The 24,588-nt window shown below is 40.5% G+C and overlaps 1 protein-coding gene and 1 long non-coding RNA gene across 2 annotated transcripts in view; one reads left to right on the top strand and one right to left on the bottom strand.

Moving 5' to 3' along the window:
* Positions 1-10,377: 10,377 nt before the first annotated feature.
* LOC115379114 (uncharacterized) lies at positions 10,378-11,364 on the bottom strand. Its single transcript, XR_003930196.1, has 3 exons — positions 11,240-11,364; positions 11,009-11,159; positions 10,378-10,847 (listed from the first exon to the last, which is right to left on the bottom strand). It is a non-coding gene; the product is annotated as an uncharacterized LOC115379114 (long non-coding RNA).
* Positions 11,365-12,361: 997 nt separating this feature from the next.
* Positions 12,362-24,588, top strand: part of pkd1l1 (polycystin 1 like 1, transient receptor potential channel interacting) — a 33,546-nt gene continuing 21,319 nt past the window's right edge. Inside the window, exons 1-17 of the mRNA XM_030079811.1 lie at positions 12,362-12,460; positions 12,844-12,973; positions 13,776-13,910; positions 14,281-14,462; positions 15,714-15,882; positions 17,529-17,768; positions 19,015-19,147; positions 19,265-19,468; positions 20,140-20,321; positions 20,458-20,661; positions 20,825-20,988; positions 21,352-21,978; positions 22,415-22,645; positions 22,768-22,842; positions 23,671-23,742; positions 23,823-23,996; positions 24,112-24,189. Of these exons, the coding sequence (XP_029935671.1) occupies positions 12,421-12,460; positions 12,844-12,973; positions 13,776-13,910; positions 14,281-14,462; positions 15,714-15,882; positions 17,529-17,768; positions 19,015-19,147; positions 19,265-19,468; positions 20,140-20,321; positions 20,458-20,661; positions 20,825-20,988; positions 21,352-21,978; positions 22,415-22,645; positions 22,768-22,842; positions 23,671-23,742; positions 23,823-23,996; positions 24,112-24,189 (3,040 nt within the window). The 5' untranslated portion in view covers positions 12,362-12,420. The remainder of the gene's footprint in view (positions 12,461-12,843; positions 12,974-13,775; positions 13,911-14,280; positions 14,463-15,713; positions 15,883-17,528; positions 17,769-19,014; positions 19,148-19,264; positions 19,469-20,139; positions 20,322-20,457; positions 20,662-20,824; positions 20,989-21,351; positions 21,979-22,414; positions 22,646-22,767; positions 22,843-23,670; positions 23,743-23,822; positions 23,997-24,111; positions 24,190-24,588) is intronic.

Genomic DNA, 24,588 nt, shown 5'->3' with positions numbered 1-24,588 from the left:
CGGTGGATTTCTGAAGCACTTTCCCTTTCTTTTTTATTTTTTATTATGAAGCATTCATTAAACGCGACTGAGTGTACATCAGACTATGTTTCTCTTTCTTTTTGAGTTGGACAATCACCATTTATTTTGGAGGGAGAACTCAATGAGCTTTAATGATGGAGAAACTGTTCTGGGACTTGCGTTGTTGTCACGGCGTTGCACAGGAAAGCAAAGCAGAGCCATGTTGTTGTTTTTATGGGATTTTGTCTTTTCCTTTTCTCTTTTATTTTGAGTCACAGCTCATATTAATTAATAATTAAGATTCATGTTTCCCTGGTCTTCCGTGTATGTCTTGTCCTTTTTGTTATTAAAAAATGCTCAGCGCTTTATATGCAATTATACAGCCAGTTCAACATGAGTATTCTCTTGTAAATTCAAGTGTCGGAAAATTTCTTAGGAAAATTAGCTCTATCCAGCATATAATGAAATAATCAAGATTTACTACTTTGTCACGAGGCAAGAATGTTTCAGTTTACATTTTAAATTGATTAAACTGAGAGGAAATAGACCCCAGTCTTACGATAGTGTTGACCCACATTGCAGGCAGAACTAGTAGGCCTAAGCTGCAGAGTGCACAGGCGACTCTGTGCTTTAGGGAACATGCACGGTAACTTCCAAACTATGGCCTATTTACGTTAAATCGTCTATGGGGTTAAATTCCCATAGAAGGGAGGAATTCCCAGCACAACGTGACGGATGCGAGCCGAAAAGAGGTGGTGGTAGGCCTGCAATAATAACAAAGAGGCGAACCACAGACATTTACGCATGCAGCCTCTCCAACCACTACACATGAGACTGTGCAAGCCCTCTCGGTCTTAACGCTGTGCTTACATTGGGGTACAGACAGATCTCAGCAGCTGTAACACACTGGCCTCCACAGCGTTATAGGCACAGCAACTTGGAAAAAGGGACGTTCAAGCTTGGGGTAGCCGATAAAACAAACAACCGTATGGGTGTGCACGCAGTTAAAGAGGCTTCTGTAAAGAGATGACCCGAGTGTCAAACTAATCAGCATTACTTCCTTATGAAGAGCTATATTAATCCTACAGTAAATGTAAGAGGAATAGCTGTCAGAACAACTAAAAGTCAATACATTTTACGTATATGCTAGCATATATATATAGCCAATATGAGAGAGTGTAAGGTTAAGTCGCTGTTGAGAACAATAGACGCACCATGGCACAGAACAGAAAATTATCAGCTTATTGTAGGTATATGTAACATGAGAAATAACGTGTGCAGAACCACGCAACTTATTTGTGAGGAGCTTTGACTAGACTTGCCCACCACACAAGCCGCCATGTCTGGCGTGATGTTTCCCTGATTAATGGTACTTTATGGTATAGGCTATAAGCCCCGAGGTTGATAAGGGAGCCCGGGGATGGCAGGCTGTCTGGCCCCAGCACGGCTGCTGGAGGGGCCATACTGGGAGCAGAGACAAGCCATTATATTGCTGCTGGCATTTCAGGGTTAAATTCCAGCGCGGATTGGAAACCAGCAGACTGTAACTTCTATAGAATAACAATAGACAGGATACGCGGAAAAGAATTAAACAACTTTCACCACAATTTGGATTAAAGAGTAAAAAAAAGCCCTCCAATTTCCTAAAGGGTCCGGCTATTCAATCAATCTGTATCGCACGCCCTGTGCAGTGCACTCAAAATTATATTTGCTGCTCTCCCCCTGTTTGGAAAACCAAGTTATGGGTAATGCTGACAGACACAGGCCGCGTTAGGGTCAGCACTTTGCATTGATCTTTGAGACAATTAAATACACGGAGGCCGATAAAAGCTGTCAGGACGTTTTTATGTTTAATCTCTCAGCTGTAAAGTATTTGCCTGTCATCCACCTCTTCCCAAAGGTCACCACAAAGCTCATAATATTTTGGCCGAAAATATTAATGTAAAAAAAAGGTTTAGAGACACTTGAGGAGAATTAGGCAGGACTTTTGCGTGATTAGCAGACTATAAATGTATTACCAACCACTTGTTTTATCAGTCATTTATTTTCCTGCTCATTTTTATTGGCCCTAAATTAATGCTTTACACGTGTTCTCTATAATATTTGATCTCTCTCTCTCTCTCTCCCTCTTTCTCTCTCTCTCTCCCTCTCTCTCTCTCTCTCTCTCTCTCTCTCTCTCTCTCTCTCTCTCTCTCTCTCTCTCTCTCTCTCTCTCTGTGCATGTTAGGGAGGGACAATAAGGATCTATCTATGAATGAATCTGTGAATTGCGGCTTTGTAAAAACAGAAGGGTCCTGCAGAGCGGAGGAGCCACTGACATGGCTCTGCATGAGAAAACCACACGCTATAGCCGCCGACATCAGACTGAAGTTCCCCTGCATGAGTGAAACTTCAGATTTCAGGGATGTTAGACTCGAGCGATCACATGTCATTTTTGCTCCACCGACATGAAGCCCATTAAGAGGGCGAAATAACGCAGGGTGGTAAAAGACGGGTCAAGATGCTGCTGCAGGATTATGAGTTGTCTGTAGATCTAAAGATGAAATAACAACAAAATAACAACAGATAAACATTGCATGGTCAACCTAAAATTGCTCAAATAAATGTAAATATAAAATTTGGCCCTGGGGCAATAAATGTCTTATTTATTAAAACTGCAAAACGGTCCAAGTAAAACATATTATGCATCAGAAAAAGTTTAAAAAAAAAAAAAAAAACTTTTAGAATCAGAAAAACCTCAAGAATCGAGTAGCGTAGCTTACATGTGGGTGAAAGTGTGTGTGTGTGTGTGTGTGTGTGTGTGTGTGTGTGTGTGTGTGTGTGTGTGAGAGAGAGAGAGAGAGTCAGGGAGTGAGGTGGAGAAAGAGGGATTTAAGTTAGCCATGCTTGTTGACTGATGCCACGAATCATTGAACATGAGAACATGAAAAATCAAAGATGTGACTCCACTCATGGTCCAGCGTATAGCTAACCTGAGTGAACCATATGCAGTCCTTCACTGTCTGACCGTGTGTCCGGTAGCAGAGCACAGGAGCCTGGAGCCAGGCTGTGTCACCTACATGCGTCTGGACCCCTCCATGGTCTCTGCAGTGCTGCAGCAGAACCGGAGTGAGCCTCTTCATGGTGGAAGGTTTAGGCAAAACTTTTTTTTTTTTCCAATTCCAAAATCGGACAATCCCGCGGCCGACTCGAAGTCTTGAGCTGAGAGAGTTACTAGTTGTGGCGAGTGTGCTTTCTCTCTTAAAACCTACAGAACATTAACCTATAGGCCAGGCGACAGTCTGACAAACAGTGATTAACTCGATCAATAAAAAAGTCTTCCTGCTTTCCTCAACCTGCTGCCCCTTATTCCTTTCATAGTTTTGAAAATGTAACATTTTTGTGGGTTATTAGCCACAGAAGGTTTCACATGTGGAAGGTGCAAAAAGACCCTATGGAGATTAATGTACAAAAAGGGAAAAAAAGAGCTTCTGATACCGAGCCATTCAGAGAAGAACCTTCTGATTTCTATAAGGCACATATGGGTAATATATACGAGTGAATAAAAATGCATTTTACGTTAGAAAATAAGTAATCATATCCTACTTTTATTTTCCCAAAAAAGATTAACACCTTATCTCTGTTAGGAGTTAGTAAACTGTCCCATTTATTGCAATTTAGGGGGCAGTTAGGCATTTAGCTGACGCTCTTATCCATAGGGACTGACACGGTTAAAAAAAAAAAAAAAAAAAAAAACAGTTTAGCACAAATATCCCCAAAACTGCAAATGAGCATTGCAAAGGTAAGGGCATTACGATATTCTTATGACCATACAGAAAAGACAGGAAAAGAAACAAAAAAGAAAAGACAGTAACAAAGTAACAAAGTAAAATAATAAAGTAGGCTAAGAAGCAAAGTAAAATAAGTAAGAGAGAAACAGGGGGTTTCTTTTACAGGTTTATAGCCTCTAAGCAGGTTAAAGGTCCATGGGCCATAATGACCGTAATTACCATAGGCACATATTCATTAACTCTGTCTGCTATGTTAATTCCGCTAATGTCATGTTTGTTAAATTTATTGTAGCCTGCTTCCCCGCGATCGTCGACTAACTGGTGAAGGAAACAGGGGGAAACAGCGCTGCCTCTGCTGGGCTGCACCCAGCATCCTCCTCCACAGAGCCGGGGTCAGAGGGAGGGACGGCGGCCAGTGTGGAGAGCAGAGCTGGGAACAGCCCTGCTGCTGCTGCTGCTCTCCCTTTTCATTACATTCAAACCCAAATGGTGTCTTTGTGTGACTTGGCACTGATCACGATGTTTTTAAATTATTTAAATTAGCTTGGAGAATTTATCGCATAATTAAATACCGGGAAAAAAGTGTGCCCATAAATTTAAGCTATGATGATCTGATATTTTAGGGATACGTCTAAAATAATGCAGAACTGTTAGGGTATATTCTTCTTCTTCTTCTTCTTCTTCTTCTTCTTCTTCTTCTTCTTCTTCTTCTTCTTTTCATCATCATTATTATTATTTTTATTTTTTATTTTTATTGTTATTTTTATTATTGTCATTACATTGATCTGCCTAAAAATCTTAATAGCCGTTATGTTTGTAAAAATAAATAAAATAAAATAAAATACATACAACTATTATGATCAACAAATGAGTTGGTGAAACTGCTGAAATGACTGAAGAGTCTGCTAAATGCAACCTATTTTCCAGTGTGTGCCGGCTATTTGAATGCCTTCTAGTTAATAACTGACCCCCAAAGCGCTGAAATGCACGTTTGGAGACGCACAGGGTGCCAAAGAGCTAAAGCCTGGTGGATTTCCCCGGCCAGAGGGACCGCATGGGGGAGGAGGGGGAAAACCAGCTCCAGAGAGCTTCTGCTCGGTCATGGAGCTCAACTCCATTGCGAGGGCTTTTCTGCGGAGCGGGGAGCGCCAGATGCAGCCTGTGTGGAGAGCACGGAGAGTTGGCAACTTCCAGAACACAATTCAATCAGTTATCAGCAAGCCCAGTTCAATCACGCCCCTTGCCTGGAGCGCCACTATAAGTCTATAGTCCATAAGTAATCAGCTGGACCCAACTCACCACAATACAGAATCAGAGGCAAATTAATTTACAGGGTTAGCTGTCGTCTCCTTTCGCAGGCATTTTGTGTGTAAATGTACCAACATATTTAAATGGAGTGTCCTGCTCATGAAAACGCTCACCGTCCTCGCTTGTTTTCCTGTAGCCGATTTTGTGTTCATTATTCGCATAGCCCTTGGCTCCTATTAGCTGAGGTTATTCTATGAATTATTCATCAGCTTTAACTAGAGGCTAATTTATAGTGTGTTACTAAACTATTTAACGGTTTACTTCTAATATTTGTAGTGTGTCCTATGCTCCAAAACTGGTATGATTTATGTACATGGACTAAATGGGCAATTAAGATTTTTTCAACTTTTTTTTTTTTTTTTTTTTTTTTTTTTTTTTTTTTAAATTAAAACAAGTTCTTAAGTGATTTAAAAGTTGCCCACAAACAAGCTTTGACAATTGTTTGTCGGTCTTATAATCCATTCTGTCAATCAACAGAACAATAAACAAACAATAAAAATGTTGCTTCAATTTAAATCAGAGACAGGATGTTTAAATCCGCCCAGCATGAAGATAACATCGCCTGCAGGATGGATAAATTACAAAATATAATCCAGCAAAAATCTACTGTGTTAAATATGATCCCCATTTTAGGTTTGTAAATAAATAAATAAAGTCCTGATCCCGTCATATGAATGACTGAACAACCCTGGCGTTTGAGCAGTGTTCACCAATTTCCCTGAAAATCATAACGTGAACAGGCTATTTTTGTTAAAATAAAATAAAATTAAATTAAATTAAATAAAGAATAAAAAGAAAAAAGTTAAATGATCAAGCCATTTTCTAAAACTGAAATCAATACATTGCCAGCCTGTAAAACCCCTCACGTACACACACACACACACACACACACACACACACACTAACGCCCACAAACAAATCTCATCGGGGGTTCTTTGTTAAACGCTAATAGAAACACCTTTGGTGCGATAGGCTAACGAGGGTAATACGGCATTATTTGCATTTGTTAGGAAAAGAGTTTTACATCATTTATGCATACAACAGGCACAGCAGCCTTCACGAAAAGCCTCCCGCCATATCGTTCTGAAAGTGGTTTATGTCAAAGGTTTTATGGGCAATATTTTCTGAGAATCCTACATTTGTAACCTCCCATCAGTACAAGTTTTAATAAGAGAAGTGGCTGGTTATAGACCTTTTTTCAAGCAATAAAAATTAATAATCTAAGTGTTTTCAGTGTATAAATTATATATATGTATATGTCTAACTGCATTAGAAGAGAATAAAATGAAGCCTGGATGAGTGGAGATAATAAGTAGAAGGCTCTATAGTAGGCTATTTATTTTAGTAGGCAGGGCTAACTATAGCTAGAAATAAAATGTCCATGGACTGAACAATAGTACCTGGATTGTAGTTTCCATTACAAAAAGACAGGTCAGTTGAGATATGTGACACTATAGGGGGATTGGAGCACAGCCACGTCCAGCGGTGACCTTTGACCCCTCATACCATGGAATCAGGCCAGGGAGCTCAGGCTGGACCAGGATAAAAGCCACCAGCACAACAACAGAGACACAGAGATAGGCTGCTGTTATTTGAAATTTAAATTATTTTATAATGACAGTTTTATATTTTGTGTTGTATTCAATCTATCTATCTCTCTATCTATCTCTCTATCTCTCATTTGAGGTTTTATCAAAATTAAATTTGCAAATAAAACTCTAAAAACTTGGTAAGTGGCTTAAACAGCCTTATTTTTTGTCTGAAGCATGCAGCTAAACTCAAATACAGCCACAGGAAACCCCTCATGGGCAGAAAAGCTCATTTGTGAAAACAAGTTAAATTTCTGACAGCATTTTTATGTTGTCAGAGTTAAGTAGGCAGACATTCTCACCTGTTCATTTAACCCAGTGTCAGAAGTCAGATGGATGAAAAAGATGACCTATTGCCTTGCTGCAGGGCACACAGGCAGGAGACATGGTGTGTCAAAAGTAGATTTAAGTGGATGAGTTTCTTTTCTTCTCCTCTCCAAGTGCTGTAACTTAAATTGTGTGGGTTAGAAATATAATAGGACACTTGGCTGCCTGTGCCTGTGCCAGCTAAGGTTTCACCCATCTTTTTTACCCACTTCTTTATATTGGGTATTCAGAGTATGGGACAAAAGGGAAAGCTGGGGATTCAGGCCTCACTGTAACTCCTTATGCACCTAATTTTACTTTGCAGGTGAAGCTTTTTCTACCCCCAATGAAATATTACTAGATTCTTTCTTTAAAATTTCCATAGGGACATATACAGCAAGTTTATATAATGATTTATCACAGATTATTGGTTATCTCATAATATTTCTGTAATATTCTCAAAGGGACTTACAGTGTGCCTGCACTCATACTGAGCTTGAAATGATGTAATAATTGATGTTATTATTCGTCTGGTATATGGTTATATCCTCATAGCAATTAGAGTGTGTTTGTATATTCATGTGATAGTGCTGTCGTCATACTACATGAGTGTACGGTATTATTTATCATGGTGTCACTATAATATTCCTATTATATCCCAAAGGGATTTGTGTATTTCTAGTCCTCAAAAGTGAGATTACTGTGACCTTTTGTTTAGGCTATCATTCCAAAATTTATCAGGCTACAGTTGTGCGACAGATTTTTTTGTGAGCACTCCCTCGTTTTCACACCACAACTTTAATGGAAATGATGAATGGAGCCGTTGTTGCCAAATACCGGAGACTCCCAGTGTTCCGGTTCTGGTAAGAGTTGCATGTTACGGTGGATCTCCGTTAATAGTTTGGCCTGATTGAGCTTGTTTGGAGTGTAATCCGAGCCCAGAGACCCCCCTTGCCCTAGACACACACACACACACACACACACACACACACACACACACACACACACCACTTCCCCCGGGGAAACAAGCGTCAGACAGTCGTCACATTCATTTTAAATATGGATGTTTAACGTGTATATGTGGCCTACACTTGTGCATATGCTGTTGTGACGGCACACTGATGACTCCATTAGGCCCGCAGATTTAAAGGAGATCAAACTTAAGCACAGAGGACGGATTATAGTTTTAACCCTATTTGGCCGGGACAGGATGGAGTTTCTCGGTCCCATATAGCTCCAAAACTCTGCACCCAAGACGTATAGTGTGCAATTATGTGATAATTATAAATGGAAATATTCTGATGACATATATTTATGTCAAAAATTGTCTTAGATTTTTGTCTCCCTCTTTTTGTCGGACAACGTCACTGTTTCACTGTTCTTTTATTTGAAATACAAGTTACTTGTTCGAAATAAATCAATTTAAATTACTTAAATACTTGGGCTTAACATGGTGACATAGAAAAGAATAGAACTTTACACAAGCTGATTAAACTGCTTATAGTCGCTCTCGCTCTCTCTCTCTCTCTCTCTCTCTGTGTGTGTGTGTGTGTGTGCGCGCGCGCGCGCGCGTGTGTGTAGGTTTTCGTCAGTGATCTTAAGTAATTGAATAACTGCTGTTCAGCAACTCGAGTGCGCTGCCATCACTTTTGCTCCTAATCTGCTAATCTTATTTCATCTGGTTTGTGTTCAGGCATTACGGACTGGAATAAAGTGTTTTTGCAAACCGGGCCACAACTCTGTCGATTTCATAAATTACAACCCTGATCTGTAAATTAACTGAGGAAACCGTTTTTTTTTTTTTTTTTTTTTTTTTTAAATAGGCTATATTAAATTGCCCATGAAGAAAAACTTCCATTCAAAGTGAAGTCAAAGTCACTGTTTAACAATCAGCCCACTATAGTAAGTACACTCTAAGTACCCTAAATTATAGGTGACCTATAACATTAGTTACAAATAATTGAATGTAAAACGCGTATTTTAATCTCGCATTAGAATGAGTCTACGAGCCTCTGCACGTTTCACTGTCCTGAATTCATTTCTAGCTCATAGAATTAATGCACAGAATCCCTTTCAAAAATATATATAATAAAAAATGCCCAACAGATCACATAGATTTGGATTAATCAGGATGTATTCTACAACATTTTATCTATCATACAGCAATGTATTCAAAACCTTTTTATTTTTTTTTCCAGGAATAGTCTCTTGTTGAAGCTATGTGGTAATAGAAGAGTTGTCTTAGCTGTCTTGAAGAGAGACGTACTAAAATGTGTAAAATCATATTGATACAGTCTGGCATTTTTCCATTTGTTCAAGACGAGAAGACAGGTAAGTGATTAAGGATTTTCAATATAAGACCTGAAAACAAAAATTATAAATATCAGGAGGTTATAGGCTAGTCAAACTTAAAATGTTAAGTCTTTGGGGAGGGAATCAGGAAACACGTCGGAATTTGGTTTTAGGATTAAAACAACATGAAGAGAACTTTATTTCTCTCGCTCTCCATAAATACAGTCACGTGGTGTTTAATAAAAATATGGCTAGACTATAACCTCCTTTCGTTGATCATCATCATAAAACAACAACTCACGCGTGTTTTTGTTTTATTCTTTCCTTTTTTTTTTGGTTTGATCCCCTTCCTTTCCATTAAAGCACAACATCTCCACCTGGAATGCAGCAGTCTTCCTACTAGTGACACATAATGTAAATTTTACTTAAGAGGATTTTTGTCAGCAGATGAAGGAGGGTTAATTCTGCAGTGCAAATAAAAAGGCTTAGAGGTGCGTTCACCGTCCTGTCCATCCTCACATACAACAGCCTTTAGACAAACTTTTTTTTTTTTTTTTTTTTTTTTTAATTTCTTCCACGTCAAGTGATTTTGTAACGGACTCAGCTGTACTCTTTTTTTCTCCTGCCTGTCCTCAGCAGGAGCGCAGACCACAGCCGCTTACATAACGCTGCCGTGGACCGGCTGCTTATTGGGACCGGTCTCTCCGTTACGCACCGCCATAACGTTGATCTGGCAGCTTCATTGAAAGGCTTTCGTTGGCTAAATCATTTGTTGATTCTGTCACCTTTCGCCCGTATTTGAAACGAAACCAGCGCTTAACGAACCAGCCGTCTTATTTAAGCTTTATTAATCTGAACTAGTAGGCCTGAGGGGGGAGAAGGGAGGGGCGGAGGGGGGTTACGCACTGTCAGGACTAAGCTCTACATATTGAAATCTGAAGTTGATTAAGACGGTGGCTCTCAAAGTGGGGTCCGGGGGATCTCCAGGGGTCCTTGAAGGGGCTCCAGGGGTCCCACAGTAAAACAACGAACAATGTAATTTCACTATAATTTAATTCACAAGAAATTATCCCATTTCAAAGGATGTGTAAGGGTAATCAACCTAGTCACAGCTTTCTCCCCCTCGCCACTGTTATCTTTTTGTTATACAGTTCCACAGCTCAATATTAAATCAAAACCAAAAATGTTCCCATATGGCCGGGGACGAAATCTGATCAAACTGGGGGGTCTGGGAGGAAATGTGCGTCTCTTTTGAGGCGAGGGGTGTGAAAACGTCTGGGAGTAACTGAACAAACATGTGAAACGAAAACACCAAATATGCGCGAATTCCGTATAAAAAATGGACAGGCAAAATGTGTTTGATTCCCCCCGCTGTGCCCCTCTCTCTGGTACAGTCTGCTCCGAGCGATGGCGCGGTCTGACAGCGCCCCCTGCTGACTCCGAGGAGCACCTGGAGCCTCTCTTAAAGGGGATGTCTGGAAAACCGGAAGAGTTTTTTAAGGTGGAACGACGGAGTTACTTGCACGACGAGGATGCCTCTTTTCCCCCAAACCAAAGGGCTCATAGGGCAGCTGCACTTTGCCTGAAAAGACACACCGATTATGCTGGGCGTTTGCATTGTCCAGTCTGAAAACATACGCGTGCACGATACACATGACAAGTCATTTAATCTCGTACTGAAGAGTGAGACCTCATTTCCTTTAAACAAGCCAAAATGTGAAAGTGGCGATGGGATGATTTCACCTGTTTTGCATGCAAACTAACGCGTTTCGAGGCTTCTCTTCAACCAGGTGACAACATCTTGATACTAGAGGGGCGATTTCAGGAAAATGCCCGACAGAGGACAAGCTGCAGTAGAGACGAATGGAATCGTCGAACCCTGTTGGCATTTTACCTATTTTGAGAAAAAAATATATTTCAAGACTCAACACAGGACCCAGATGACTCGATGCATGTGTTTGCAATGCAACTCACGTCTCTGTGGAGGCTTATCCTCCCACTGGACTTTGGTGAAGTTGCCTCATTAAAAACATCTCTTCAATACGGCTGGCAGCTACTGCAAGGCTGGTTTGTCAAAGTCATGTCTGCATCAAGACCACTTCTCCCAGAGACTTCAAACTATAACAGAGATTGGCTGAAATTTAGACACTTTTTTAGGAAACCGTATCTCGTTTGGAATAGCCGTTGCAAAGAATGGAAACCAAATTTATTCTGGCCCTCATCCAACCGGCTTAAAACCAGCATTTTGTGCAATGGACAGTATATACATGCATTATCAAATCAGTAATGCTTTTGCGTCCATATAGCTTTGATCTCACATAATAGAAAAAACAAATAATTCATTGCTTCTCTGTGATTAATTGCAGGCCTACCTGATGTATGAAGATGAATTTTGTTACGTCAGTTTCTTTTCTCTGTCCACGACATAACTTAATAACAGAACAGTCAGCCTAGATAGATAGATAGATAGATAGATAGATAGATAGATAGATAGAAGACTGGTTGATGACCAGTCTCGTTGACGACTTAATTCTCAAGTATTTAAACTTTAATCCGTGTGGAGAAAAAAAAAACAATCAAAACCTTAATTAATTAATGCTGACACATTTTAACGACCTTGAGCGTTTATTTGAATTAAAATTAATTTTACTCCAATCACAGAATTAGGGGCGGGTTACTTGATTTTAAATAATAGCTCTGCAAGGCGAATTGTGTAAAAACGCCAGATCAAACCAGCCAATGAGAGCAATCCTGTTCCCTGATAAAGAGAGCCAAGTATTCAGTTGAAGCTCACCTTAATCAAATAGACTGTAAGGGGCCAGCTTGGTAATATCATTTCCATCAGGAACTATAAGAACAGTGTAGGCTACCTGAGGTCAAGGCGATGAAGCGTTTACTTGACCCCCGAGAGGGCATGAAGCTGCACCTCTGGAGCAGATTCCTGAAAGGCCTGTGAAACGCTGTTGAGACTGTAGGCTACGTGAGAATGAAAAATTTCCATTGAAAAGAGTCAGCAGTATCCTCAAGGTGGTGGGGCCCAAACACCCTCACTTAATCTGCCTCAATGTATAAAACTCACGAGGTCAAGGACACGGTGGAGGCTGTAAATCGGCCATATAAGATGTGGCGGTCATAGTGTTTGAAGAGAGAGGGAGATGGAGAGAGAAAGAGAGAGAGACACACAAGGAGAGAGAGGTGATTTCTTATTTAAATGCCGTGTTTCTTGCAGTGAAACCCTCCATCCTCCACACCTCTTTCCTCCCATCTGCATACAGTGGCCCTGTCCTGTCTCCCATCCTGTGTGCCTGTGTGCTGTAAACGGCCCATGGTGTAAACCGAGTCCCTCAGTCAGAGCCAGTCCCTCTGTAATACCTCCTAGGCCACATTGCTCCTCTTGCACGACTTGGGCAAATGCTGCGTGTTAATTTAGTTGCACTCATGAGGTTTGCCCTCCTTACGGTCTGCGTCGAAACCCTCCTTGGAAAAGGCATGTTTGGTTCGTTCAGCGATGCGTTCATTAGCTACGTTGCATCTGCTTTAAACCAATTAACCGCTTGTCTTTTGCGATTTCTCCCCAGGTGTGGAGGCTTCACTCTGGTTCATGGGGTGTCTCAACACAAGCGCCTCCCGACCCGTCGGTCTTTACGCAGCCGTGCACGCCGGTGACCTTGACCCGGTAACATGCTGCAAGCGCTGCCTGGATGAAGGGTAAGAGGAGAAAAATACAAACTGAACCACATTCGCACCAAAAGTGATCCCTGTATTTATAGTGACTTGGTTATTGTTTGTTACCGAGTAAACCATCATTAACATAAAAACTATATTCCAGGGACTTCACGCGTGTCTTCATGGTGAAACTAGAAACCGTATCACACCCTATGCTTTTATCTCCTAATATTATATTTCTGTTGGGACTTGTAATTTTGCTAAACCCCTTGAGGGTTATTTTTGTAGGGAAGCTTTGTTTTCATTATTCTGGCATTATTGCAACCACCAGGCGCAGCTGTTTGGATAATATTTATCTCTCCTTCTTCTTCACTGCTAACTGCTACGAGAAATCAATTGCTATTAGGAAAAAAACAAGAACTTAAAAATGGAAATCCTATTTTTTATGTGAGCACAGCAGATGACTTGTGAGGCAGGCTTTTTGTGTGAAAGTGGTGGACTTTTGAACAGTTCAGAGAGGGATATTCTGTTTGAAATGTGCCTTTTTTGGGCTTCTGGACTAACCTACATTTTCATTAAGCTGCAGAAAAGCCCAAGACAGTTATTATCTAAAAATCATATCTTTTTAAACTAGAAACATTTACAGTAAATGTCAGGGCAGGTTATTGGGAACACAGTTTGCAGGGGTTGTAAAATCAAGTTGATAGGGTTGTGTATGCATCTGTGAATGGAACTAAAGCAGACCTTCAAGTACGTATAGATATATAAAATAACATTTATCAGTAGATATAGATATATAAAATAAGAGGCTATTTTTTTTTCTCTCCAATATTTGTTACTGAAGGTATGAGGTTGCAGCACTGACCTTAGAGAGTTGTTACTGTGGCAACGGGCTGGATGGTTTGGTGATGAATGAGTGCTTCAACTCATCCTCCCACAGAGGGCCACAAGACGTCACAGGACAAAGCACAGAGGAAAGGTGAGGCATTTGAAATTCCTCCTTTTTCATGTATTTCAGACTATATTGCTGCAGTCTCCATTTTCCTGCAGTGTTTAATTGTGCGTTTCGTCTTATGTCTCAACCTGCAGACACAAACCTGTCTGTCACCATGTCTGCAAAGCCACATAATGTTTTCTGACAAAATCATATAAAATTCATAATGTTTTTGACAACCAATTCATAATTTATACCCAGTTACCCCTTTGTGTCTACCTTGCTGGCTGTGTAGGCTCTTGTGGTTTTATTGTGGCTGAGATGAGGCTGAAAATAATTTTCCATCCTTTTTTAAAAAAAATTCTATTCCACTCTTTTTTTCTATTCTTTTCTCTTCTTCTTTGTGTTACTATAGAACGTTTGAGACTGTGTACCTGCCATGTGAAGATGGACAGGGAAGTTTAGCAGTATACAGAACTGAAGGGCCATTTTTCCACAACATTAGTTTGGCTTTGTCACCAGACAAAGTGCAGGCTGGGAGTCCTTTCATCATGGAAGTGTCTGGACACCTGGCTGGGGCCCCTCACCCGCCTGCAGGTCAGCCGCTGGAGAGTCACAGTCCCTCCTCCACACATTCAGCTGCTCCAAACCGGTGTGACTGTGTTGGCATCTCAAGCCTCAAAGGCAGAATTTGAATTTGTCTGGCCTTTTTTTTTCTTTTTAATTTAATTTGATTAAATTAAATTACTTTAAATTAAATTTAAATTTTATGAATTAATTTTAACCAATTGGCAACCTTATCATAAAAATTATTAGTGGAGACTACAGTCAAAGTCATCTTGAAATAAATAAATTATAGCTCATTTTTGTATTTTATTTACCAACAATTGGTTTACCTAAAGTTGTGTGATCGAATAATAATAAAAAAGAACTCTACAAAAGAACATTTTGCTTGATAATTATTGCAGAAATATAGCATAATGTGTTTTATTCAGACACATGGTGAAAATAATATTAATCATATCATGTCTATGAATGCCACACATTCAGTAGTCAGGATTGTTGAAAACTACAACATATTCTGGGAGGAAAAAAATGTTAAATTAGTAGTCAGGCTGAATGAGGGGTTGGGTTTTCTTGACACGTGTTACGAAAAATCAGTGTCTCACATAGGTTGATTTTTATCTCTACATCATGTCCACACACATTTTGATCTCTCAGTATGACAAACATCTGAAATGAAGCCACATTTTTTTAAATCTTTATTCTTTTGCACAGTGAAGGTGGCACACGACTTGCTCATAAATTCTTTTGGTAAATGCAGTTTGAGCCTGATTGAGATCTCATGCTTTCATCTGAACGTGATACTGCCACGCTGTTGACAGACTAACCTCAGAAAGTTTATTACTTGGCTCTCATTCCTGACTGATTTTCACATTCTTGATCACTGTCCAAGAAAACCTGAGCTTCAATATTATAGTCTTGTATTGCATTGGGGAAAGATCCCTGAAGCACATTGTGATCTCTCTTTAATGGGAAACCATGCCAGCTTTGTGCCTTCAAGCCATTAACAATCTCTGTAAAATAATGTATAATACTGCGCAAGATACAACTTTTCTGTTGTTTGTTACTTACTGGAGAAACAGCACAGCTGGATTGTGTACATGTTTTTTTTCTTTAACATTGGTAATAAAGTTATCCTAAATTTAACCATGTACGCCCCACAATTTCTCTCATTTGCTTTCTGTAGCCATGAGGATTTGTACGGGGGTGTGCTGTATAGAGTGTTTTTCCTCTGTGGCATGTAAATAACATGTAGATTAATGTAATGTTTGTTTTGTCCCCTAGTCGTGGCCATTTATGCAGCTAAGCAAGCTTATCCCACAAACACAGACATCACCTTCCTCGCCGTGACTGATGAGGCCGACCCTCTGGAGTTCCTCTGGGACTTTGGAGACTCCAGACCTGTCAGAACCACCTCAAGGACCATCATCAAAAGATACCACGCACCCGGCAGGTAAACTTCTCTTACGTACCACTATATGGATAGTTTCAATGGATTCCTAATAAAAACATACTGCTAAAGGCTGGTCTGTGTCCCGCAGCATTAAAACCTTGTTCAGTGACAATTCAGGTAGATTTTTTTTCCATGTTTGATACATGCTTCATCACAATGTGACAATTTCTTATGCATTCAACTGAAATGATTTTCCTCTCCATGATTCCCAGTAATGCCTTTTCACTCAAAATATGACCACACTGATTGTGTATATATATGAGCATTAATATTCTTTTAATAGTCTTCCTTTCCTGGGTCAGTTTCGTTGTAGCGCTTGATGGTTTTTGCGACTCCACTCGGGGACACATTTAAAGTTTTTGCAATTTTCCAGACTGACTGACCTTCATTTCTTAAAGTAATGATGGCCACTCGTTTTTCTTTAGTTAGCTGATTGGTTCTTGCCATAATATGAATTTTAACAGTTGTCCAATAGGGCTGTCGGCTGTGTAGTAACCTGACTTCTGCACAACACAACTGATGGTCCCAACCCCATTGATAAAGCAAGAAATTCCACTAATTAACCCTGATAAGGCACACCTGTGAAGTGAAAACCATTTCAGGTGACTACCTCATGAAGCTCATCGAGAGAATGCCAAGAGTGTGCAAAGCAGTAATCAGAGCAAAGGGTGGCTGTTTTGAAGAAACTAGAATATAAAACATGTTTTCAGTTATTTCACCTTTTTTTGTTAAGTACATAACTCCACATGTGTTCATTCATAGTTTTGATTCCTTCAGTGAGAATCTACATCAGTCATCTTGCAAGTGAAAAAAGTCACAAAATCCAGAAGTCGCTCACCCTGCAAGACACCAAACAGGGCTGTAACTGGGGAAGATGCAATGGGAGCAGAAGTGACCCTTGTTAGTGCATCAAACATAAACTCCCAAAATGTGCAAAGGGAAGGGCACAACCACAACTTAAGGTGGCGATCAGCAGGGCCCTGATGGCTCCCGTCACACACCGTGTCTGTGTCAGGGAAGAGTCTGGCCAGCTTATGTTTTTGACCAGTGCACCTTGTGAACCACCTGGCACTGCAACACACAGAGGAGTGGCGGGTTCTGTAAAGGACAGCATTCCACATCTCATCGTTCAGGTCTTCTCCTTGGTCCTAGGACCAAATATGTGCATTAATATTATAAAAGTATGTGTAATTTTCAAACAATCGGTTTAAGAGCTGCTAAATTTAAATAAAGAATCATATTTACAAAAGCTGGCTAAATATCTCATATCCCAGTATAGTAAGAATGGTGCGACATGCAGCATGCTCATATTAAACAGATACTGGGTAATTAAATGCCTTGTTCCATTTGGGAGATTATATATATTTAAAAAAAAACTATCCATAGAATGATATTGCTCCCATACGGTCACTGCTATAGTGTTCTTTTCAAAAAATTCAACTGATTAAATCATGGACTGCTTTTATTTTCTAAGTAAAGGCCTTGAAATTACTACTAACTTGAATAATAACCAATAGTGAGTTTTACTTTAATGTAAGCAATCACTGACTAGAGGTGGTATCAAAAGGTATTTATTACACTCTGTCCATGTAAGCGCACATGATGGCATAGTAACCATATTTTAAATCCCCCTCTCACTGATCCAGCTACAGTGTGGTGGTAGAGTTATCCAGCGGCCTGACCTCTGTCACCTCCGCGACGTTCCCCCTGCTGGTCCAGAGAGCGGTGCAAATCAATAGGCTGGTCCATCGGGCCTCAGTCCTGCAGAACCAGACTGTGAGTATGAGTTGTCGGGTCAATGTGGGGACCGACCTCACCTACCTGTGGAGCTTTGGGGACGGAGCCTCCAGGCCGGGACGGAGCACAGAACAGCATGTCTTCCACAGGTGAGGTAGAAATCACACCACAGCACCCAACAGTATAGCTTGATGATGGCTGTGTGTATAACAGAAAGTTAATATTCCTACCTCTTTTTTTGCTGTGTCAAACCTGCATTGATTGTCTTGGTTTGGCTTCAGGTCCAGACTGGAGTGAAATTAAGGAGTAGTGGACATTACATTCCCAAGAAAGTTAAAATTCCTCACACTTCTAAGCTTCCCAAGACACGGGAAGATAGGCCTATTTGGTTTGCATTGATGTCCTGACATCCCCATCACTGTAGGTATTTTAAACACAGTGGGGATTCCCTTTAAGCTCGGGAACACATTTCCGTTGACACCGTAATTAGGATTTTGCAATAATGTGCCTTTGTATTATACGGCATTCCAATCGTTGATATGATTTTTAAAATGTAACTTCTTTTTTTTTTACCAAGTAGACTCTGTGTCTTTTTAGGTGTGAAGCCATAATTGCTATAAATAACAGACAGGCTACACTTGTTTAATGCCAAAAACTCCTTTATTAATTAATCATTAATACCTTTCTGTTTTCAGATTTGTTTTATGCAAAAATGCATTGAAACTTTCAGAGGAATCTTGTCCTTGACAGTCTGCTAGCAGGACTATGGACAAAGTCAAGGAAATAAATGTAACAACATACATGTGTAACCATTAATACATTTTAATTGTTGTTGTTCTCTATATTGTTCTTAAGGCCTGTATTACATTTGGCAGTTAATATCAAGCTTGAATAGCCACTGGAAGTTAGCCAACTCAGTATCTGGTCTTTTCTTTGTTCTTCCAGAGAAAGTTCAAATGGGCCACTCTGCTGATAGCATGTGTATGTAAACATGTGCACATGTGCATGTGTATATATGTTTATTAGGGATGTGCAATCAGCTTCAAAATGAAATACTGGTATTGACCCAAAATGAAAATTTCTGCCAGGGCATCATCCAAGCCTGTTTGAGTAGGATGAATCTTGTTTTGTTTGAAGGAAAATGTTATATATGTATTTTATGCCTTCATCTGCCAGTGAGTCATCATGAGAAGAGCAGGCATAATAATATGATAATTCCACTACAGGAGAGACTTGATGTTCTCTGCAATTAGGTGCAAAAAATATGCTCATATATTGGTTTCGGTATCGGCAATCAGTCAAAAAATATTAGAAAATACTGACATATTGGATGTTGGCCAAAAGTATAGTATTGTGCACCCCTAATGTTAATGTTTGTTTGTTTTCTTCCTGTAGGGTCGGAGAGTTCAGAGTGGAAGTGACAGTGTCTAACTTGGTCAGTTCTGCCTCTCTGAGCAGTCACATCTTTGTGGTTGACCGTCCATGTCAGCCACCACCAGTTAAAAACATGGGGCCTCTCAAAATACAGGTACAGGCTGCAGGTTTATCTACACCCAAAAGAGGCCTGTTTAGGAACTGTTGTTAAGTATAGATTAAAGGATTTACACTCCTCTCCTTCTTTCTAAACTTCCCTCTTTCCATGTAGGCGAGGAGGTACGAGGTGATCCGTCTGGGGGTGACATATGAGAGTGAAGTCGACTGTGACGTCTCAGAAGGGCTTCACTACACCTGGACCTTGTATGACTCTGCAGGCCTGGCTTTCCCATTGCCTCTCATAGACTCACACAAACAGAGCATCACACTGCCAAGCCATTTCCTGCACTATGACACCTACAGTGCCGTAGCCAGGGTAAGTAGCAGAGGATGGCACCCATGGCTGGTCGACTACCACATGATGAAAGCAGCAATATGTTTTCATGAGTCTGGACCCAGGGGTGAAACTATATTTCTCACTGGATGCTCAGGCTGAAAACGTCCTGTTTTGCCTTACTTAACAATCATACAATAATACAATGTAATACAGGAGTCACAAATGTGTGCATAGAAATTGTCTTGTTTTCCCTTTGCTATAACGTTTTGTCAATAATCATATTTAACTACATCATATCACCTCATCAGCTCACTGTGGAATAAAGGAATAGGTATGACTAAATGTAGAATAGCTATAATATGAAAATAACACTGAGGAGTGAAAATTGGATTGATTATGTAACTAATGGCCTTTCCATCTTGACAGAAGCAATTAAAATCAACACCAGTGCAAATCGGCCTTTTCACTGGACAAAACTGTTGTTAAAATCCTATTTCTGCTTTTCCATGATGACAATAATTGTCACATTATCTGTTTCTGTAAGACCCTATAATCAGCAAAATGTCACTGCAGCTTATTTATTTGTAGTGCTGTTAGCAGGGTATTTTGTTTCTTTGTTTGTTTTCTGGATAATTGAGACAAATAAACTAGGAAAAAAAATCAGAATCAAATCAATGTGGTTTGACTCGAAAGCTGGTGGTGGTCTGCAGGTTCAAATCGTCGGCAGTGTGGTGTACAGTAACTACACCGTAAGAGTGGAGGTGGTTCCCAGCCCTCCTGTGGCCTTCATCCAGGGCGGCACCAATGTCTTCATCAGCAACAGGAACACCACCATGGTAACCCTTGACGGTCAGCGATCTTATGACCCTGATTTCCCCATGAGCCCAATCAGGTACAGAAAATGGGCACGACATGATGAATACTAATAATGATGTGTGTTCTGTCATTTCTGAAAAGTATCCAATAAACAGTGTGTTTACAATTAGAAATTTTAGAAAAACATGTTATTTGTAATTTTCTTTCAACAGCTACAGCTGGAGATGTAAACCGGTCAGCTCCATCATCAGCTCCTGTTTCAGCCAGTACAGTCCCACTTCCTCCTCCGTGTTGATGTTTCCTGCCAGCTTCCTGAAAAGCAACTTTGACCAGTTCCAGTTCACACTCACCGTCAGCAGCGGAGAGCGTTCAGCTTCATCAGAGACCTTTCTGACAGTAATGCCAAACCTGATCAGGTAAAAGTTAAATAACATTGAAAAAAAGAGTGATTGAAGTGATGTCTTTCGATTGTATGTTTTGGAAACCAAATTTACCTGAATGGATGTGATATATATTGAGAAATCCCTCTTGACACACCATGCGCCTATTAACATGCCCCTGAATGTTTTTCCAATCCAGAAAGGTGTCAGTTTATTGTCTTCAGTGCCAGGGAGACCAGCTGAACTGGGATCAGGCCTTCTCTGTCACTGCTGTATGTGAGAGCTGCGATGCTTCACCAGAGGACGTCCGATACACCTGGAGCCTGTACCTGGTCAATGCCTCCTCTAAGCCCGTCATAGAAGGTAAAACAAAGAAACACTCGATATCCAATTCACTGTGAACAGCACTGTGATTTTAGGTTAAATGGATTGCATGACTGAATTTATTTTCTATGTATTTATTTATTTAATGCATTTTTTCTGTAGTAATTGCACTTGTATGCATAGTAAATTGCCCATTTTTCACATGCAAGAAAAATCCCCAGCAGAAAATTTGACTTCTATTGTATTCTATTCTGTTGTAGGTGCTCGAATTAGACCAAGTATGATTAAAACAAAAAGCCTGGACTACATGCTTGTATTTCCCAATTTTATTCATCTCTTATTTTCATAGTTTGTCAGTCTTAACACTTTAAATCTTGTTCTTATGTGTGTTTTTGTCCTTAGTCCCATTTTGTCACACAGTGCACCTCAGCGCTCCATCCCCTGTCATTGGGGGCCCTGCTGCTCCCAGCCAAACTCCCGGGACTTCCACCCGACATCCAGCAGACATAAGTGCATCTTTCACCACTGTCACTGATCATTCAGTTCACACATGGCCTTCACAACACACCCATGCTCTCCATCCCTCAACTCCACTTAATGAAACTGCAGCCATGGAGTTAATGCAAAATACAAATCTGCCTGACCGCGGGACATCATCAGACACGAATGAAAACACATCATCGAGCGTGGCCAGTGTGTCATCAAATGTAATGAATGATGCTGAAAAGCAAACTGCAGCCCCAGAATTTGGCAGCCTTGACACCATGCCAGCCTTTGCCTCGTTCCCTCTTGTCTCTCAGCCTCCTCTAGAGGAGAGCCCATTCCCAAGTGGTCGCCCTAGAAAATTGACATTAGTACAGAGGACCAAGGGCATGACTTTGAGTGTTCAGATGGGAAATCTCACCCCTTCACCAAACCCGACATCCCCCCTTTCCTCCTCACACAATGCTGCTGTTTCGGTGGACCCTGAGCCCTCCAGCACATTCAGCTCCTCTTCGGGCGACAGCAGGTTAATAAAAGCCGTGTCAGGTAAGATTGGGCAGCAATGTTTACTGCCATGCTGCTTTATCCCATGGGTTAGTCTATCTGAGTAATGTTTAGAAACAGTATATCTAAAGCTGCATTCTTGACTTTAATGAGCATTTGACTGCCTGCCATACATAGAAGATGATTTAGGGCCAGGGGAAGGGCTGAACAATTAATCACAATATTAGCAAAATTACAGTTTGGCCAGGTACAGTATCCAAATTGCAGAAGCTACTGTTTGTTTGATAAAGGTAAAATGTGTGACAAAATAATTTTATAAGTAAAGTATTCCTACTAAAATCCATATTGTTGAGCCCTAGCCAGGAGTTTTATTGGGGAAATCAAATTGTTTGAGAAAAAATTATGTGTAAGATGATAGTTAAAATGGGTAGTTGAGTAATTATTGATTGCTGAGTTGATTTATTCTTTTGATATCCAGGAGAGGAACCTTATCGTGATCCTTTGGAAGAATTTGCCCCTCCTAAGCCACTGTACCCCTCCTCAGATCCTGAGTACCCACCTGTTGTCCTTGACAACGGTAGTATCCAATATTCTGCCCCCTTTGGTGACAGTGACGTCATCAGCGACTTCCCCATTGATTCTGACTCTCCTGTTGACTCCGATTACGCTTTCCCCATCCTGGAGAGTGGTGACACGGGAGGTCGACCAGGTAAAGAAGAATGAGAGAGGGTTGATTGGCACTGGGAAGTGGATGGATGCAAAAAATTACCTATCCACCGTCAGGCATGTTGAATTACGTTTCTTCCTATTTCCCTGCTTTTTTTTTTTCAGTCGGAGTTAGCATGAAGCCCATTGATGCACCAGCAGGACTGTCTGATAACGAGACATCCAACTCTAACATTTCTGGTAAAGTCATTACGTTTACATCCACAGTGATTTCTCTTGGTAGAATGGTCTTACAAATATACGTGCTGTCATTACTGTTTGCCTTTGGTTGCTTAAGAGGATTTGACCATTCCCAATGAGCACCAGCAGCTTTAACAAGTGACCCCAATCCTCAAAGGGGCCTAAGCAAAGGAGAAAATTGCAAAGCCTGAAAGCACTGTCATGTTTTAAAACTTTGATCTAGGGGTAAAGTTGAAATTTCAGAGATATTAAAATTGAAAACTCATTTATCACCTCCACTGTTTGAATTTCTTCAGTAAAAAGTTTGTGGACAGAGCAGAACCATAAAAACATTCTGGTATCACAAATGTGCACAAATGTGAGGGGTTTTTTTTTAAAGGCATACTTGTATTAAGGTCAAACCTAAGACAACCTCCTATTTATTACAGTAGATAGTAACTGTATGTTCTTATCTGTAGTAGTAACCAGACTTAAAAATACCTCCGGCCACTGGCTAAATGCTTTTAAATTTTATCTTTGGCAGTTAAACTTCTCTGGTCTAGCAGTCGTGCCACAGATATCCAAACAATTATTGCCGAGGGAGCTGTTCTAGTATTTGACTCAATAAGACACAAAGGTGGTTGCTGTTTTTATTAAATTTCATGTGCCACTGTGGTTGGTCAAGGAAAATATTAGTTTTCCCCACCAGAACAAATTCCTTCCACATGCTGCTTAAATGAATACACTAGACCAATTAAATGTTTCTTTTTCTGATTGTATTTATGTCAGCAGAAACTGTGCAGTTTCAGTGTTTGGGTGCACGGTGCATTAAAGTTGAGTCTTTCACAGATTCAGATTACGATGCTCCCTTGCTGGACTTAGTGGAGGGAGACCCAGGCGTTTCAGCAGGCAGACCCACAGGTGCGTTGGTGTGCGCTTGTATATATGTGCCAACAATGATGCATGTGAGAGCTTGTGTATCAGCTTGTGTGTATTCTCAGGTGTGGATGGTGAAGGCTCCGGTCTGGGAGGTGACTCAGGGTTTGATCCAGGTGAAGATGAGGGGAGCAATCTGGTGGATTCCAGTATCTCTCTGGTGTTTCAGGAGCCAACCTTGCTCGACCTGCCCCGACACCCTGTAGAGAGAAGCCTGTTTGAGTCCTACACTGACACAGGTATATCATTAACAACACACACACACACACACACACACACACACACCTGCTCTTCTCTCTTTCACCCCCTCTGTCTAGCCTCCAGTCATCTCTTCCTCTCTTTGTATTTTTCCAGGAATCTCCTCCCCTCTCCTCAGCTTTAGGCACTTCAGTCTGAGGCCAGGGAGCAGATACATGTTGGAAGTCACTGCCAGTAAGTCTATGATATAATAGGCATGCATGGTATTTGTAAATTTCCATCTCATAACCAATTTAAATTGTGAATTATGTCCAAAAAGTCTGATGTTTTGATGGTTGCAATTGCATTTCCAATGGCATACACTCAAAAGAAATGAATGCTTTTGCAGTGATGTGGAAATGATCAATTAAAGTTGGGAACATTCATAATTGAGATTGTATTTTCACAATTCATAGTTAAAGGTTAAATTATTGCAGAAATTATGTGGCGACAGCACTGTGGGAAAACATGCAGGACAGATACAGCCACAACAGAAGTCTTGATTTTCACAGGCTTGCTGCTCACTTTAATTTTTATTTACTTTTCTATCCCCACATGGAATTATTAATAATAATAATAATCCTGTGGTGTTGA

Source organism: Myripristis murdjan, chromosome 20, assembly GCF_902150065.1.
Source record: "Myripristis murdjan chromosome 20, fMyrMur1.1, whole genome shotgun sequence".
Taxonomy (NCBI): Eukaryota; Metazoa; Chordata; class Actinopteri; order Holocentriformes; family Holocentridae; genus Myripristis; species Myripristis murdjan.
Note: the sequence above shows the minus strand (reverse complement) of the source record. Positions and strands in the feature narration are given on the sequence as shown.